Source organism: Alligator sinensis, unplaced genomic scaffold (genome assembly GCF_000455745.1).
Source record: "Alligator sinensis unplaced genomic scaffold, ASM45574v1 scaffold984_1, whole genome shotgun sequence".
Taxonomy (NCBI): Eukaryota; Metazoa; Chordata; order Crocodylia; family Alligatoridae; genus Alligator; species Alligator sinensis.
The window spans coordinates 1,356,828-1,375,464 of NW_005842204.1; the positions used below are offsets into that span (position 1 = coordinate 1,356,828).

At 41.1% G+C, this 18,637-nt stretch overlaps 1 protein-coding gene across 1 annotated transcript in view; it reads right to left on the reverse strand.

Annotated features, from left to right (window-relative positions):
- CNTN4 (contactin 4) overlaps positions 1 to 18,637 on the reverse strand; it is a 575,590-nt gene that overhangs the window by 45,880 nt on the left and 511,073 nt on the right. Inside the window, 1 exon segment of the mRNA XM_006026697.3 lies at positions 14,722 to 14,849. Coding sequence (XP_006026759.2) covers positions 14,722 to 14,849 — 128 coding nt within the window.

The following is an 18,637-nucleotide window of genomic DNA, read 5'->3' on the forward strand; positions in this document are numbered from 1 at the left end:
TTTTACTCAACCCAAAAAGGAAAACAATTTGGAAATTGAAAACCAGATGGATACTGAATTTCCACATTTTTAAAAAGACCAAAGGACACAAGTGGAGAAAAGACAAACAAAACACTACAAACAAAACCATCCAATGAAAATGTCCTCTTAGCAGTTTCCATGCCTGGTGGGGACTTTGGTATTTTTGTCTTTTAATCTACCTGGGAGCTCTGTAGTTTTTGTAGTAGCTCACTTCATCTCACCCCCAGAACTGGAGGCAGCCCATTGGAAATTTAAAGTACATTTTTTCACTTTGGTCTCAGTACTCTCCACCCTTCAATAAGGTGAACCGGGAGTCAAAGTGGGCTGCCAAATTGGCAAGAACGTCGACTCTGTGGAAAGCAACCCCACCTCTTCAAGGCAAGACTGCACACAGGCAAAGGGGTCTTGGTTAGCTGCATAGCTCCTCTCTGTGATGTCCTTCCATACTGGAATCTAGTAACATGAGATAACGATGATACTATTTGTCATGTTGCTCTCTTGAGGAAGTCATGCTGCTGTGGCGATGGAGATAAATAGAAATCCTGGTCTTCCCCTCTTAAGATCTATAAGTTCTCCACTTCTATGGAGATCTGACCTCTTGTTCTCTACTGGGATATGGAGGGGACGGCATTCTGTGGACTTAAAGTCAAATAAGTTACCCACAAATACGTAAGGGGATCTGGGATTACAGAAATGGTATGCCCAGGAGCACCATCATCAAACTGACCTTTCTATAAATCCAAGCAATCATAGGAACAACTATCCAAACTTGCTGAGCTAGAGCTTCACTTGCTGTAAATTCATTCGGCTCCTTTAAGCCCATAAAAGGACTCCGATGCCTACTAGTTCAGCTGCACCCAATTGGGAAAGCAATGTTTTGCCTAGGCTCATCTCACCGACATCTGCTTCGAGTCAGCGGTGTACGTGGTTCACCATCAGAGCCTACTGACACAGGGAAGGTCAATCCGCTCCCACCTCTCCTCTCAGCTGCCTCCAGCTGACTTCATCTATCAAACACATGCGGCCTTCTCCGCAGGATGTCACTGCCTGACTTGCAGGTTTCTAAGATTTTCCCATATGCTACAATTTACAAATATTCCCAGTTCCTTCAGTGGTTGAGCTAACTTCCTATTCCTGATCACTTGGAAAGGGGGTAGAGTGAGAAGCCAAACATATTCCCATTGCTCTGAATCTGTAAACATACTCAGCATGGCGATAATCTTCAGCTAACAGCCCCTTGCTGCTCTTTACACGTCTCGCCTAGCTATGAAATTATAACAGTTTTCATTTGGCATGTGCCAAGGAAACAGAAAAATAATTCCATGTAAAAGACAAGTTATATTATAGGATTATAGGGCTGGAAGGGCCCTCAGGAGGTCACCTAGTTCAGCCCCCTGCTCAAGGCAGGATCACCCCTACCAAACTATCCCATACAAGTGCTTGATTAAATTATTCCTAAAACTACACACACAGCCCCATCACAAAACTGCAAGGCATGTAGCCCAAAGACACTCAAAACACCCTGACCTGCTACAGGTAAAGCAGAGCGGGGAGGAAACTGTCTGTGTCCTGCCACTACCACGGCTGTTAAAATGCACTTGAGACATCCAGCAAAGAGGGCCATGCCCTCAGGTGCAGAGGACGGCAAAGCCTGCAACAGTCCATGCAGATTTGCAGAAAGTTCCTTCCTGATCCCAAATCTGGTGATCAGCCTGACCATGAGGGGAAGGGCAAGGCCCTCTCACCAGGAATCTCTGGATTTCTAAGCAGGAGGATCCCAATTAAAATCCCTGGGCTGCATTCAGCAGCCAATGCTTCTGAGAAAGGCGAAAATAATCCCTGATACTTGTAACAACAGGAGGGAGTTTCTTCCCAGATCCCATGGGGAAATGAGAACCACCCCCGAAATACAGGAAAAATCAAACACGTTCTGAAACCCAGGGACACCAAACACAACTCTACATATCACGGCCCCTACCTGAACTCCCTTTTCTGTAACCCTGTCCCCCCCAGAAACATATCCCAGCCTCTTTAATCGGACACAGAATCAGATGTAGATTTGAAATACAAATCAGAAACCTGCTCTCTGTACTTCGAGAATTCATTCATTTTAACAGCATTGAACTTTCATTGATCATAATAAAACTGCAAAATATTTTTAACCTTTCTGAAATGGTTAGTGTTAAATTAAATCAGGGCAAATTGATGAAAAAAGTGTTAATTAACCTGCTTTCATTTCACTAAAAGCCTGTGTTTCACCTGTAGTTCCTCTCCTTTTTGAACTGCTGCATAGATTTGATCTTCCGTGACAAGCCAATCGACTCAATCATCTACTGACAGTGAAACAAAGGGAGAAGTCCTGAACTTGGTCCTTTCTCTAGGAAGGTAAGTAAATTCCTAAAATGAAAGGCATGAGCCTTTTTTCATGAATTATTCTAAGTCTTTTGTTTTTATGGTAGGAGACATTGTAATGCCATTTAGTCTTCACACGTGAGGTTCTGTAAATTTGTTAGCTGTGCCTTGTGGGCCTAAGCTAAAAAATATGGGAAGACAAATGGAAAAGCCTCTCTCTCTTTCTACAGTGGATGTAGACATAATGGCTGACCTCTCTTTAAAAGAGTCATTTTCCCAAACATTTTATATACTGAAACAGAAATCCTTAGAAATGTCAGCCACTTGCTCCTGTCTTGACTTCCTTATTTAGTCATGCAATTATCTGTTTGAAAGCCACTTAAGTGACTGAAGTATTACAGCAGAGGTGTGTGAGTGTGTGCGAGTGTGTGTGTGTGTGTGTGTGGGGGGGGGCGGAGGGTCCTGAATTTAACATTTTAGAGAGTAAACATTTCCCAGCACCAGGCTCCCTCTAAATCAGTTGAGAGGCAAAATAACAAAGTGAACTGAAAAGGACACTTAAAGGGCGTCAATATATTTTTATTTCTGCTTTTAAAAATATAACTTTAATAATGTTAGAGATAAGTCCAAAACTGGCAAGAGAGATAGGTCAGAGATCTATGCTTTTTAATATCTAGCACTTCTCCAGCATGACTTTTATCACATTAATGGCTAAATCATACTGATTGTAAAACAGCTAAAATGAGGCAATTAGTAAGGCCTGTGACGGGCGTGCAGAATGAAATGCACAAGGTTTTCAATGCAAGCCAGATGGATATCTTCAATATATTTCTTATTATCTGCTTGTGGTAATATGTTCAATTAAACTGAATCAGAACTACAGAAGACCATTTGAATTGCCTGAAAAAATTAATTGTCTGCTACAAATTTAATGAAGCTAAACAGTTGTATTATGTTTACAAGTTTTATTTGTTATGATCAGTAAGTGTATACAAGGAAAAAAAAAAAGTCATCCGTTTCATTTCAGCAGCCTCTCCTAAAGTGCCAAGTATTAGTATTTTACAGTTTAATTGAGCCCGTTTCTGTTCCATTTACAGTCTGAATCCCTTAAAAGCTGACCTTATTTCGTTTGCAAAAGAAAGAACCAGACATTTCTCAAAGCACCTTCTGCTTGCCAGTGGCTATCAGCTAAAGGAATACAAATACTAATGCATAACAATAAACAGTTAACCAAGTAAGGAATTGACCGAGTCCTGAAGAAGTCAATGAAAAAACTCAATGGTAGTTGGACTGGGCCTGAAGTGAAGGAAATATTCAGTGAGCTATCGCCCTTGCCATAGCCTTGATCAAATTTTATGGAAGGTTACTGACCTTTCTGTACTACAGCACAGTGCTAATGGTCCATGGCTGTGCGGCTTGACATGCTGGCATTAAGAAAACCAAAAGCAAAAGGACATTCTAACAAGAGCTATGGGAATGGAGAAACCATCCATCCCATGGCATGCATGCCTTTTATACTCTAATCTGTCACATTTTCAGCAGCTCTTTAATACTGCCTTCAAGTACTGAGCGGGATTATGAATGGAAGGTTACAGCATGGTTTGTGGATTCTGTTCCTTGCTTTGCCACTGCTTTACCCTGGGACTTGAACAAATGACATCCCCTGTGCTTCATCTTGCCTACCTGTAAAATGGAAATTTTGAAATAAAGAGATGGTTACTTTACCCTCACCGCACTGTTACGAGGTTAACTTAATGTTTCTAAAGCACTTTTTTTAAGCCTCAGATGAAATACAAGCTCTTTATGTGCTATGTATTATTAAGACATGGATTATTAAGGGACTGCATGCATAAACTGAATGCACCTGTCAAGTCTGAAATAAAATTTGGAATCAAAAGGACTACTGAACTTTAAGCGAAGAAAAGACGATTTTATCCAAATTGACCTACAGTGGATTTTAGTCAGCACCATATAAGTGCGCACATTGGGATTTGGCTTGAAACTAGGCACCACTCTAAAATAATATCACCGGGCTTTTAATGGCCCACAGAAGAAGTCATAACCTAGCTTCATATAAGCACCTGATAAATACACTGCTCCTTAATGCAAGGTTAACACGCCAAGATCAGAGTGACAGCTACTGGACATTAACACTACACATATAATTACCTGGGTGTCTATTATGGCTTGTTCACTTTTTAGCTGCTTAAAATGTATGCCCTTAAAAACTTTATTAAAATGATCACCTACTATTTAAGCACACACACACACTTCTTCTTTGACCTTTTCAGAGCTATTTAAGTTTGGTAACTGTATATATTCAGGGTGTGAAACCAGTCGGCCATACAGTGCACCATTCAATATGAGAACCCAAACCTTGGACAGCTCCAGACTCACTCTCTGGTTGCTACAGAAGTACATGCCTTTATAAATGGGTATTTTCTCTTCTATTTCAGCCTTCGGTATCATCCAAAACTATTCCCTTTTGAAGGGTAGTCACAGATAGTTGTATCTGTAGGGATGAACTGGTTTCAGTCAGTAAAGTATTTGATGCAAACGCTCTCCTGTCTAGGGAATAATTTCTATCGTGCTTTTCCTAGAAAAAAGCAACAGCTAAATTGTAACTGATAATAGCTGGTGGGATGCATAGTAATACACTGCATGTGTATTCAGAGATAAAAAAAATCAAGGCACCTACAAAGAGAGCCAAAGCCCTTGCAGAAAAGCTGCAGCCTCATTGTACATCCATAAGGCACAGAAATTATATAGTTACTGTCTCGACAAGCCAAACCAGGGCAATCATATAACCTGGGAAAGACAGTCACTGTACTACATGTAATTCATTGATAATTTTTTGTAGAGGCACATAGGAATAACTCAAAACAAAGTCATGTATAGTTTTGACCAATAGGTGATAAAGGCCAAAGCTGCTGAACACACCACATTTTTATCGATACAGTCAGCACTAACGCTGTTTGAGAAATAGATCAGTTATGTGCAAGCCAAGCCTAGTGCTGATCTCAGTAGGTCCAGGTGGTCATACTGTTAGATTTAAACTTGATGCTGGAGCCCAAATAAACATTACACCAACGCGCATGCAGGATTCAGCATATTCAGCCTTCACATCCCACTGCACTGTAGAATTTCTATGACTATGAAATTAAATGATTTAAAGTATAAGGCAACATTATAACTATAAGAAAGTATGTAGATATGCTGAGGACTGGAGTTTTTTTTGGTGTTATAAACACTCCTTACTGTATGTACAGGTGTGGGTCTGTAATTATACTGGGATTATTTGTAGGTCCAATTAAAAATATGAAATTTAGCAGAATAGGCAAATATTTTCAAGGGAATTGGACTATTAGCAGGGGACCTAAGAAAAATTTTACTTGTATTTTATGATCACCTTATAAGTAGAAATTTATTCCTAGCATTTATCATGTAACATGCCCTACAATAGTAGGTTGGATATACAGGGAGGGAGGCAGACAAATAAGCATCTGCCTGTATCCTCGGGATTTCAAATACATAATATCGGCCTCTGAAGACATCCACCAAAGCTCACCAATGCTTGCTACTTCACTGTGCTGGATATCAGGCCAGGGGACTGGACAAGCCAGCGATCAGAACAGTAATTACAACAATCTATTTTCAGCTCTGTTTTGGCACGGTAAAAAATAAAAATAAATCATGTGTCTGATTTTAGCATCATCACCAAAACGTGACTGGCAATTCTAATAAGGTTACAGTAAGACCAGAAAGAAAGCAGCAAAGTTACAGATAACTCACTATCAGATAGCTGCGCAACACACACAGCAGTAGTCTCATGTGATCAGAAAGAAAAAAAGCTTTCAGTGTCCTCTGGAGGAAAGCTACTGGTAAGTAGGATAGTGTTTAATGGAATTGGGATCAAACCAATCCAGTTAATGTCATTTCAATAAAGAGTCTGAAACAGCCACATAAATGAAAGGAGTCATATAAAATTCTTGTCCTAGTTAACTACTGTAGCTGGCCCAATCTGCACCAAAATGTTTGAAATTAATGCACCAACATGAAGCTACTAAAACAAGACAATGAATTCCATTTGGAAGTAAGAACATGGCATTTCTTTCAGTAATATGATGGGACTTTTTACAACAGGCTCAGCATTTGCCTGCTTTTGTTCAAAGAGCTGACCCTGCAAGTAGATGCATTTATAAACAGCCTTGGCACACTGAAGCTTCAGGAGGGCTGACGGGTACCGAATGTATCAAAGTCATTCAGACCAACTGAAGAACGTTGTTCGCAAGCCAAGAGGAGGTATAAGCAGTTCTACTCAGCTGTAAGTATGCTTCTTAACACGTGCCTGTGAGTCAGATTATAGAAAATTTAAACCACAAATGACCTGGAGAAATCCTAGTGTGCTGTACAAATCAGTTTGAGAAGAAAACTTTTGAAATATGAAAGATGAATAAGTGGCTAACTGTTAAAAAGCAGTGTTTGTCTAGTGCAACAGAGCTTTGGAGTTACAGAGCTAAGGTTTTTTTCCAGTTATTTTTTTGGATGGCATAGCGTGTTGTGGTAGAATCCTTGTCTGCTATGTAGGAGACCCAGGTTCGATTCCTGGATGCACACATAATGGCAGCTGTCGTGGCACAGAAAGTCCAGACTTGGTTTCAATGGTCTAAAGGGGCGTGGAAGGTCTGGTCAGCTTCCACTCCTCCATACTGCTGCCTAGGTATATGCATACAAATCCTGGGGACCTCTTACACAATCATCACAATCCAGAAGGATCAGCGGCTGCCTGCTATAGTATTCATAATCTTTGAAGGTGAGAAAACCAGGTATTCCATGCCCACTCTGACACAATATCATAGTACAAATCTACCCAGGTCCCCTGGGTATAGTGCAAATACAAGAGACATATTGTATAAGCCAGAGGCGCTCAAACCCCAGCTCCTAGAGCCATGTCCAATGGCCTTTGGACCTCTCCACATGTCCAAAAATTTGGTGGTGACAGGGGAGTGGTAGCAGTGTTCATTGCTTCTGTGCCTCCAAATTTCTGGACCTGTGGGAAGTGCCATGGGCTAGATAGGACAGCCCTGCATGCTCGATTGAGTGCCTGGAGCCAGGGTGGCACAGCGCCCCATTTGAGTGGCATAGAGTAGGATCTGGATGTCCACGGCCTGGTCCGGGCAGCGCGAGGCAAGATCGAGACGCGCAGCCGAATCTCCAAATCAGATTCCCCCGAATTGGATCAGGACGGTGATTCGAATCACCGAATGGAATCACTGTCCCCCGAATCCGCAGTGAATACTAGTTGCTTGACACAGGCCCAGTCTCTACCTATTGGACTGTAGGACACTAGAAAGCAATAATGCTACTTCCAGCAGACTGATCCTTCTAAATGATGTCCTGTATCTTACTATTTACACTAGCGCACAGTGAACGCAAAGTGGATGTAAATTATTACCCCTCTGATTCCTTAGCATTTTATACCCACGTTATACTGCACAAGGTGGCACTCAGAGAAGAATGTTACCTCATATTTCCAGTGAAAACTAAAGCAATAACACAAGCAGTATTGGTATAAGAATACTATAAAGGATTATCCTATGCAGCTATACATGCCAAACCAGGCTGCACAATTAAACTCAGAGGTTTAGACTATTTTATGCGACAGAAAGGGTCACTGTCCCCAAACATCAAACAATCTCAAGGATCCGCAACATATCTCTACACTGAGAGTTAACAGCCGAAGTAGTTATTTTTGCTCATGTTCCATTTTTTCAGCCACGAAACTAAATCCTATTACACAGATCAAGTGCACTAAACTAATTTTGTCACGAACTCATGCATTTAGTGTACCTTGTAAGCAGCAAGTTGCATCAGAAGAATGATCTCATTTTGTAAAGGAAACAGTAGCAATGTGCTATTGTCATCTGCAGTAATTTCATTAGCTTGTTTTCTCTGCTCCCTCCTGAACCACCGCTTGCCAAAGAAACCTTGCTTTCGAAGTGAAAATGGAGTGGCTGGTAATAAAACAGTTCTACAAGCAAACTGGATCCTATTTGTCTATTTAAACAAGACATAGAAGAATACAGCGAGGAAGACAAAGGAAGCTTGACCTCCTCGAACCACTGACAGTACAGCACTTGGGCAATAATTCCAGGGGACTTCAGACATGCAGTAGGGGCCACAGAGTTTAAAAAGGTAGATGACAGCAGGCTGGACTGATGCACAAACGAGTTACCTTTACTAGCTATATAAACTCCTTAATGTATTTGGTTCTGCTATTGAGTGGTCTTGCAATCTGAATCTATCTTCTAGCTCAGAGCTGTCACTATTAGCCACTTAAGTTCATATTAAGTTCAAATAAAGTAGCATTGTACAGTATATACCTAATACTGTTTACACTGTTTGTTATGTAAACCCTCAAGTACCAAGTCTTTTTTTTTTTGTCATGGAAGAATTGGAACATTTAGCCTCAGGTACAGTTAAAATGGGAAAAAAGGTCTGAAAATTAATATTTATATGCAGCATATAAATATACTCTGTGTTCTACAGATCCCCTAATGTTGTCTGCTGAACTGTTCCTTATCCTTATAGATACAATACCTGTTTTTTTTAATTTAAAGGTCATACCATACATGCAAAGTTTGCAAGAATTTGGGTCTCAAAGGCCAGAGTAGTTCCCACTTCGAACTAACAGAACACACAAAAAATGTATTCTGATTGGTTTGGAAAAGCACTGAAGTTCAAAATTTCTGACAACAGCATGTTAATAAAGAGCCCTATGGGCACCTGTCAGAATTTCATATTTTTAAGCTGTCTACTCGTGCATAATACGAATATTTATTCATCTCTCTCTGGTTGTTTGCCAGAGATTTATTTTAAGCCTCTCTGGATCTGGCATAACAGACACTAACCTTCCTGTTCCTCTCTACCCTTGCTCATGCTGTATTTGACACTGTTGGCATCTCTCCCTTAAAAGTTGGTGGTTGCAAGTGAGAGTGATAGGATTCAAAAAAAAAAAAAAAAAAAGAGAAAAGAAAAGAAAAACCCTCATTGTTAATGGACGGACACTGAAAGGTTAGAAAAGATGGCTTGTGATGTATGACCTTCACGGGGTGTTAATCAACGACACACGATGAGATCAAAAAGAATACAAGCATATCTTAAGGTCAGAGAACACGTCAGCTGATAAATTAGTCCTTTTGTAGACCACAAATTGAATTAAAATAAGGCACTCGGTCATATTTCCATCAAACCTATACTGTGTGTAACTTAGGGCATAGAAACTCAAGGCATTTGAATGTAAAATACAGCTTTTTTGCACAGTTCATTTGGAGACTGGAAGTTTTCTGCTCATTGTACTTTTTATGGTGTGGCTTCTAAAATTGCGTTTCACAGGTTGCTGTTAATATCCATGCCTTGGACTTAAGGGTATATTCTCTGCTTCATGCACGCATGTCACTCCCATTAATGCTAATGGGATCAAGTTAGAGCTGAGCAGTGAGGGAGAAAGCAGTACTTGCTAATCTCTTATGACCCTAAGAAAAAAGGGAAGGTAAAGACTGCAAAGAGTGGATGCAATACACATAAACTGTTACAATGACTAGGGGACGGTTCCTCCAACTTTCTGAGAGGAATGGAATTCCTCCAGATGACTATTCCTTTAATAACAGGGAAGAATTAGATAAACCACAAACAGCAAAGGGATAGATCCGAAGAAGGAGGTAGGCATCTCTGAATTAGGTACACAATGTATACCCTTTAGGCACCATGGAGGGAATGCAAAGCTCAGAGTTAGGTGCCCATAGGGAGAATTGGATGCCTCTGTGCCAAAACATCTATACACTGGGCATATCTACACAAGATGCTTTATTTGAGATTAGAGCTAATTACTGTGCAGTGAGCAGCACCATCTACACGTACAGATGCTTAATGTGCAGTGTTTGGCTCCAATCACGAGTAAGTTTGCTACCTGCAAATGCACGTAGCAAATTAACTCTTGATTACTCAGTGTCCAGTAGCGCACGTGTAGATACCCGACTGGAAGCACATTGGCTCCCGGTCAGCCGGGCAGCAGGGGGATATTGCTCCCTGCCCCTGAGGGCTGCCTGCTGCTGGGGCAGGCTCCATCCCTGGAGCCCGGGCAGGCAGCATGGAGCTCCCAGCCTCCACTCTGTGATCATGATCATGAGGCTGGGGCTGGGAGATCCTTCTCTCCCAGCCTGAGCTCTGTGGTCATGGGGCTGGTACTGGGAGATTCTTCTCTCCCACAGCCAGTTTTGTGGTCATGGGATCACTGTTGGGAGATCCTTCCCACCCAGCCTGAGCTCCATGGTCCTGGGGCCTGGGCTGGGAGAGAAGGATCTCCCAGCAATGGCCCCACAACCATGGAGCTGGCACTGGGAGATAAGGCTCTCCCAGCCCAGGCCCCATGACATTGTCCCTGCCCAGGCTTCAGTGGAGGAGCCCACCCTGGCAGAAGGCAACTCCCAGGGCCTTTCTCCTGACTGCTGCAGGAAGCCAATGCTGCAGGCTGGCAGAGGTGGCAGCATATTGCTGCCATGGGCAGCAAATCTACTCCTGCATGTCTGAACGTGTAGACACATACCCAGAAAAGTTTACTTTAGAGTAATTTACTCTTGAGTAAACTGCTCCTGGATTATTTGCACATGTAGACATGCCCACTGAGCAGGAAGTTGCCTAGGAGTAGCCAAGAAGAAACACAGGGCACATGGGTGTATATGAAATGTTATCAGCTTAGGTGGCTGACTCGTGGTAGCAAAGGAAGTCTGTCTATCCACTCGGGATCCAAAGCTGGGAATCATGTCCCAAGGGTATGTTTCCACAAGTGTACTTTAATGGCACTAAGCTAGACTCATTCTTTTCAAAACCAAGGGAAGAGGCAGAGAGGAGGACATGAGGGTGATGCCAACCACATTTTATAGAGTGGCCTCAAGCTGTAGTTTTCAAACTGCTTTGAGTCATGCAGCTCCTTTTAGGTTTGCTATACTGCTGTGTGCACCCTTACGAATCCTTCTTGTGCATACCAGAAGAGTAGCACTTTGTCACTACAACCACACTTGAACCTTTCCAGCAACCTAAAAAATACCGCAGACTTGTGCCTGGTTTTTTTCTTTTTCATCCCTCCTTTTATTTCCATGTCCCCTTTTCCTGCTCTCTGCACTCCTATTTCTTCCTTTCACTGCCATCCAGAAGTTTGCCATGTAGCCCCGTTCAATAGACACAAACGAGTGTGAGATCAAAATCAGTCCCTGTTTAGCAAGACCTCATCAGTTACTCTCTGGTAACTACCCTTGTGTATGCCCTTAGCCTGGGGTAAATGCAAATCGCTTATGTCTGCCATCTTGTACTTAAAGTTAATGTGCTGTAAATTCACCACCTAGCTTACCTCACGTGACCATGCCCTAAGGAGCAAATTATATCCTTATATGTACCCATTCAGTGCTGCATTAGGATTGAGGGGCAAATTCTGGCCATTGATGTAAAACCCACAGTTATTTTTTTTTCCTTTAAAGCATTACATCCCAAAGCTTGTAAAAATAAGAAAGTCTATTTGACTCAGGTATGCTCTGGGCAAGGTCTGTGCAGTTTCCTTACCTACAGCTTTTGCTACATTTCAAGTCTGTCTCAAGTCTATCCTTGGACTGAGCTTGACCTAAGATTGACAGCCATGACTAGCTGTGTCAAACTGTGCGATGGTCTTGTGATAGACACAAAAGAGGGCTCATCCATTCAGATTCACATTCATTTGGCACTTCTGTCTTCAAGATTTGAGCCCGAGGGAATTGCTCAACTAACATACATGATTACAACCTCATGGGAATTAGCAGGAAAGGCCACTTCACCAGTGTCTTCTCTGTACCATTCCTATAGGATCTGGGGTTTTTTTTTTTATAGTGGATGGGAGAAGAAGGTTGAGAGATGGAGTCTTCTGCACCAATACGGATGGTAACAGCCTTTGTAATAAACTCCAGTTTTCAGCCATAATGTGCATTTATATTCGCACCTTCCCAAATTAGACCTTCCTCTAACAGGAAGTTGTTGTTTTGGAATGGTTATCTATAAGGGAAAAGGCTTGTTTACCTCCTCTTCTAAAGCAGTGGGAATTGTGGGGCTATATCCTCTGCCCATTAAAATCCAAGGCTGCCCCAGCATTCAGTGGTGCACTGCAAAGCCCCCAGCACCTTACAAGAGCTGCTTGACCCTTTAGCAGTTTAAGCAATACTTTTGGCTACTTCCAGGTTTTCCAGAGCTCCCAGCATTTCACTCGCGCTTATTTGTTACGGTTCTGCTTGACGGAAACATGGATTAAAATGGTCAGACACAACTTAAACACAGACCTACTTTTAACCTTAGGGACTCCCATATTTCTGTGCACAAAGACTAATACATGCATAGGCATGTTCAAGCTACATGCATAGGCTATTATTCAAGCTACATAAACTGGAAATGACTCAGCTACTTTCTGTTTATTTTAGTGCCTAATATAGTCCCCCATAGCCTTCACTTTAAAGTAAGAACAAAAGAAAAGTTGATGTATGAAGGAACTATTAGGGCCTCACAGTTTAATTCCTACATGTGCTGGTCTCCTCAGTGGGAGATCTGTCTGTGCAAGGACTGTAAAATTTTGAGAGCAAAAGTGACAGGATGTTATACTGTGTCTCCGTAGTCCTTGCAGTCCCTTGGGGCTATATCTTCTGTCCATTAAAATCCAAGGCTGTCCTGGCATCACAAAGCTCCTAGCACCTAACAAGAGCTGTTCAGCCCTTCATAATCTACGGGACGGGCAAAGGGGAAGAACTGAGTACTTACCATACAAATCACAAAAGGGACAGATCATTGACTTCACTGAACCCATGTTAAATTATTCAAAGCACGAACCTGCTTAATATATGCCTAACACTGCTCTAATATAGACTGAAGAATGACAAATCAAAGGAAGAGAACAACTCTAACAGTCAAATTGGGCCATTTCCTATCCTGAGACATGGCACACATGCACATCTAATACCTTTGGGTAGATTTTGCTCCATGTAGATTCTGGTACAATATCACACACATCCACAGCTGGTAAAACACTATGAAGAGATCTTCGGCTTCACTAGGATCTAGTATTTTGCAACCACTTTCTTAGACCCACTCTGATTATGAAGCTAGCCCTTTAAAATTGCATTAAAACATTTTCAAGTATTCCCTGTATACCACAGAAATAATTGATAGGGAAAGCCTCAAAACCAATGCTATCCATCAATGCCAATGTACAGGAGAATTAAAACTGACAGCATTAGAGTTCTATGATTGATTTATTGCTTTGTAATCAATCTCTCCTGATTCAATATAGGATTTTCCACAAATAAGAGGGCGATGGAGAGTGTTTTATCAGTGTAATAATCTATATGCCTGTTGCCTATAATAATTCATCAGACACTGGACTGCTCATAAACAGTACATATTTTAATTTAAACCATTTGTCAGTGTCAGTGCATTTAACAAATTACAGCTTTAAATTATTTTGTCAAACATTTTAATTTTTATGTTTTTAAAATTGTTTTAGAGAGAATTCCTGGGCATATATTCAGAATTCACTGTAAAATGAAGGAAAATCAACCGAAGGTTAGATTAACAGTATTAAATCATACAATTATATTTTGGAAAATAGACTATAGTTCAATGAGAAAAATTATGCTATGTTATAACAAGATGAGAGCTATTAAAATAATAGGATTTTTAAGACAATTAGACAAGTATAGAAATAACAAGAATATTTGCAGTTGAATAAACATTTACAAAGGGACATAAGCTTACTGACTTTCTGCTTATGGTAAGAAACTCCTCCCATGGGGATGCAGATTTTAAACCCATGGGTTTAACATTAAGTATATGCTTTGCTTGATTGGGACCTTAATATTCATTATAGTGGCAAATTCTTTTGAAGTGGCTACTGCCAAAAAAGAAATAGTCCATCTAATTCAACAGCTATCTCATCCAGGAAGGCCATTCCCATCCCATTCAATTTTATTTATATTACAAAACATATTTACTAATATTGTCTAAGCGTCTGTATTCAGTGTGCCTGCAAACAGATTTTACTATTAACATACATTCAGCCCCAGAACTGGGACTCAACACCCTTCATTTATATCACAGAATTTGGCTGAAAAGGTGCTTTGTGTCAGTAGTTCGCACTCACTTCAGACTCCCATTAACTTGAATGGGAGCTTTAGAGATTCAGTATCTCTGCAGATCAGAGCATAAAAAAGCACAGAATTAGAATTTAAGATGGAGGTATCAATTATATCTATATCTATATATATGAAGGACTGTCATTACCTTTCACCACCAAACTTCCAGTGCTGCTAGCTGTCCCAAAATGGTTTGTTGCTATACAGGTGTAACTTCCAGCATCTGATTTTGTTACATTGACAATTCTAAGGCTCCCATCTTCCAAAACAGTGATTCTGGAAAGGCAGTCAGGCATGAAAATTATTTTTTTAAGGTTAGCATAAAATTCGTTCGAGTCTGCATCAATTATTTACAGTTTGAAAAGTAGACAGTCCATTGCCAGTTACAGATGGGATTCAACCGATACAAATCTCTTAGGGCCCAGTTCATACATACTGCATGCATCATTTACACGAGGGTTTTTTTTTTCTTCTGTATCTTCACTTGAGGGCAACTTTAATTTACACACTGGCAATTTGTGCAGTTTGAAGTGAATCTGTGCTTTCATACTCAGTGCTCACGATGACAACTACAGCAACATGTGGTGCGCAAGCTACCTCTAACAACCTAGAGATACTCACTGCTACTGTAAGAGCTTTCACGTACTACATTTTGATTTGTGTTCATTGATTTTTTTTTTTTCCCTGCAAGTTTTCTAATGTCTGTCCAAGTGAGGGTGCCAAACTCAGGATGCATTTCCACATCCCAAACCCATGCACAATGTACACTTACCGGTCATGTGATTTAACTGTACTGCTCTTCCTTGTTAGCCAGTCCTTTCCATTAATCCCCTCCCCTTGAAAAACGCCTGCCGTGTTCAGGGGCGCACAAGAATCGTATAGCAAGGGACAGTTGAAGAACCGAATGCAGTGAATGGATTCCTGCCCCACTCCCTTCCATTTATTACATTAGTTTTGTTCCAGGACTAACTGCAGGGGCTTTTTTATTGCATCATAGATCACTCATTTTCTTTTTCACTGCTGTCACTCTGACTTAAAATACAGAATATCCATATTCTCTATTGCAAAACTCACTGTATCATAAGATAGGTCCATGAACTGGGGCACTAAAAAGTGTGGAGAATATTATTGCATGTGCCTTGAGACTGCAAGTACTCAGGCTTGTATGGTGTTTGGTTGACACCTAATTCAGGATGCAAAATGCAAATGATTTACAGTGCAGCGACTCTGAGGAAAGCTGGCACCTTCTTGTATGCTGTGGGGTTACTGTCACCCAGCATCCACGAAAACGCATGCACTTTTTCAATGAGCATTTTGCTTGTGGATATCTGATTTTCTGTTACAATGCTCCCAAGGTCCTCCTTCAAGTGTGTTTGCTCTCTCTTTCTAAAATTAACTCTTCTGACATCTTGTATCCCTAATCACACTATGCGGGTGATATCTGTTAAAGCACAACCATGTCTGTCTGGTGCAGTAATTCTGCCAACCCACAAGAAAGACCATGTTTCAAGATTCCCAAAGCATTTCCCTCCCTTTGAACCCTCTCCAAAGGAGACTTCACACCAACGCTATTGATTCACAGATTCACAGAGCTGAATGAACCTTTCCTGTGTAGAGTAGATAAGACAGGACAATACTCTTCACTAAGGCTGAACTATTTGTTTTCAGTGACCCAGTTTTGGTTAGCTCAGATTATCCATGAATTCAGATTGAATCCAGCACAGTTTTTGTCTGAAAATTTTTTTTTGGAGAGGAAGGTGAAGTGACAGCGGATTATGGTCCCATAGGATATTCTGGGGTTGGATGTCCTCAGTCTCTCCTGTTGATGCTATTCCACTTCATATACATACTTAAATATTACTGAAGCGGTTACTAGAATCCAAGTTCCACCTCCCAGGGATCCCTGAACAAACAGACTACAGAGGAGTCCTGCTTATGCTGCCTTGACCATTCAGTATTCATGCCCACTTTTAGCCTGGGGTTTCTCAACACAGACAAGCTATGACTGGGCCTCCCACCACCCCATGGGAAACTGCTGGAAACAAACCCTGAAAACATACCATTCGGCGTTAGATTATGCTGATTTTCTCCCCACGCTTTGGTTAGGTAGCAAACAACAGATAATGGCTCTGCTCCTTTCTGGCTAAAGCATGCGTGTGAAACAGGTGTGGAGTTGTGCCCCAGTGAGAGGGGGAAAAAAACCTCAAGTCAGACTGCACATCTGATGGCGAATTTATTTCAAATCTGTGACATATTTCCATTCATATGGGCTCTCTCGTACGTTCTACTCCCAAGAAACAGTGTTCAATCAACACGGTTGTTATAACTGATTATTGCACTCTTAAAAAAAAATATTCCTAAAATGTACAGGTTTCTGCAAACAATTTAGCTTTGTTCAGTAGCCTTTTCTGAACCTATGGATGATCTTTTGCATAGTCCTAAACCAGCTTAAAAGGAGTTCATGCCCGGTAATCTGTTAGAAGAAAAGACAATTGCCATAAGCCAAGTAGGAACGTATTTCACATCATCACTCCTTACAGAACACAGAAACTAAGTATTGTGGCATAGAATAAAATTCACTTGATGTAAGGGATTCCTGATACAGTTGATGCCCTGCCGTTTGAAAGCGCTGCCTGCTAATGATTGTCATGACCAGATACTTTGGGAAACTTCTTGGCAGCATGGTATATGCTACTCAGGTGGGTGTAGTCAATTTATTTTAGTCAGAAACAAAACTGATTACCATTTCCATTGCACTGCTGGTGACAACAGCAGATGAGAAGAGATTAGGTGTGGTATATCATTACATATTTGCTATCAATGTGTCGCAGCATAAGCCCCCTGGAGAGAGAACACATCACACATTGCCCAGTGAGCTTTCAGGCCTTCCTTGATTTAGGATCATTCAAAGATCTGGTGAGCTTTACTAGAAAATAAGACAGAGATATCTGAATGCTCTTTCCAGAAAAGTGTGTTCAGGATTTCGAAGGAGCGTAAGCCATTATTCATCTCTGTTGATCTCCTCTCCAGCTCGATGGAAATCTGTGGTGCTCCCTGTCACTCTAAAGTCCACAGTGACCAGGAAGAAACATTGTAGAGAGGCAAGAAACATAATAAAATAGCAATGGACAATTACTATCAGCATGGTGATTTAGAACATAGGTTGGGGGTCTGGAAGGGACCTTCTGTATCATCAGCTCATCACTATCTATTGCCAGCAACCATAGCATTCAAGTCCTTGCTTAAATTCAAAAAGCCTCATCTTAAACATAGTTTTATACTAAATATTGGTCCCCATTAGTTCTATTAGCAGCTGTTCCAGGATCTCACTCCTCCAATGGTTAGAAAAACCTTGCTCTAATTTCCAGCCTAAATTTTGTTAGTTTGTACCTATTTATTTTTATGCTCACACTGCCCTTTCTCCCGTGGTGTGTAGCTCCTGGCAGACAGTCATCCTCCCAGCCTTCAGTTTGCTGGGTTAAATACATCCAGCTCTTTTAGGCTCCACTTGTAAACAGACTCTGCATTCTCCTGACCATCCTAGAAACATTTGTTCCCATTTTAATTAATCTTTTTTGAACATGAGGGACCAGAAATATACTCTGCCTTCCAGTAAATGTCTTACTGACGCCTTAGCCAATGACATTAATTATTTCTCTAGAAATACCTTACTTGATACATTTTAGGACCACATTTGCTTTTTCCTTGCCTGTATCACACTGCTGGCTCCTAGCCATCCTATGATTACTATCATACTCAGATCTTATTCCTCTTCCGTTGGTATTTCTAGCAGACAAGCTCCCATCTCATAGAAAAATTATTGTTGTTAGTCTCCAATTTCACATTTATTAAAATGTGCTTGATTAAATTCACTGATTCTCTTTCTCCAGTCCTCAGTATGATCTATTCCTTCCTGCATGACAAACTGATCCTCTTTCCCAACCTTGTGTACTCGGAACATTTTAATAGCACTTCTACTTGTGTGCCAAAATCATCTTTGACCCCTGAGTAACGCTGCCAGCCAAGCCCACTGTTTATCAGTTAGGCTGTTCCTTACTCGCCTA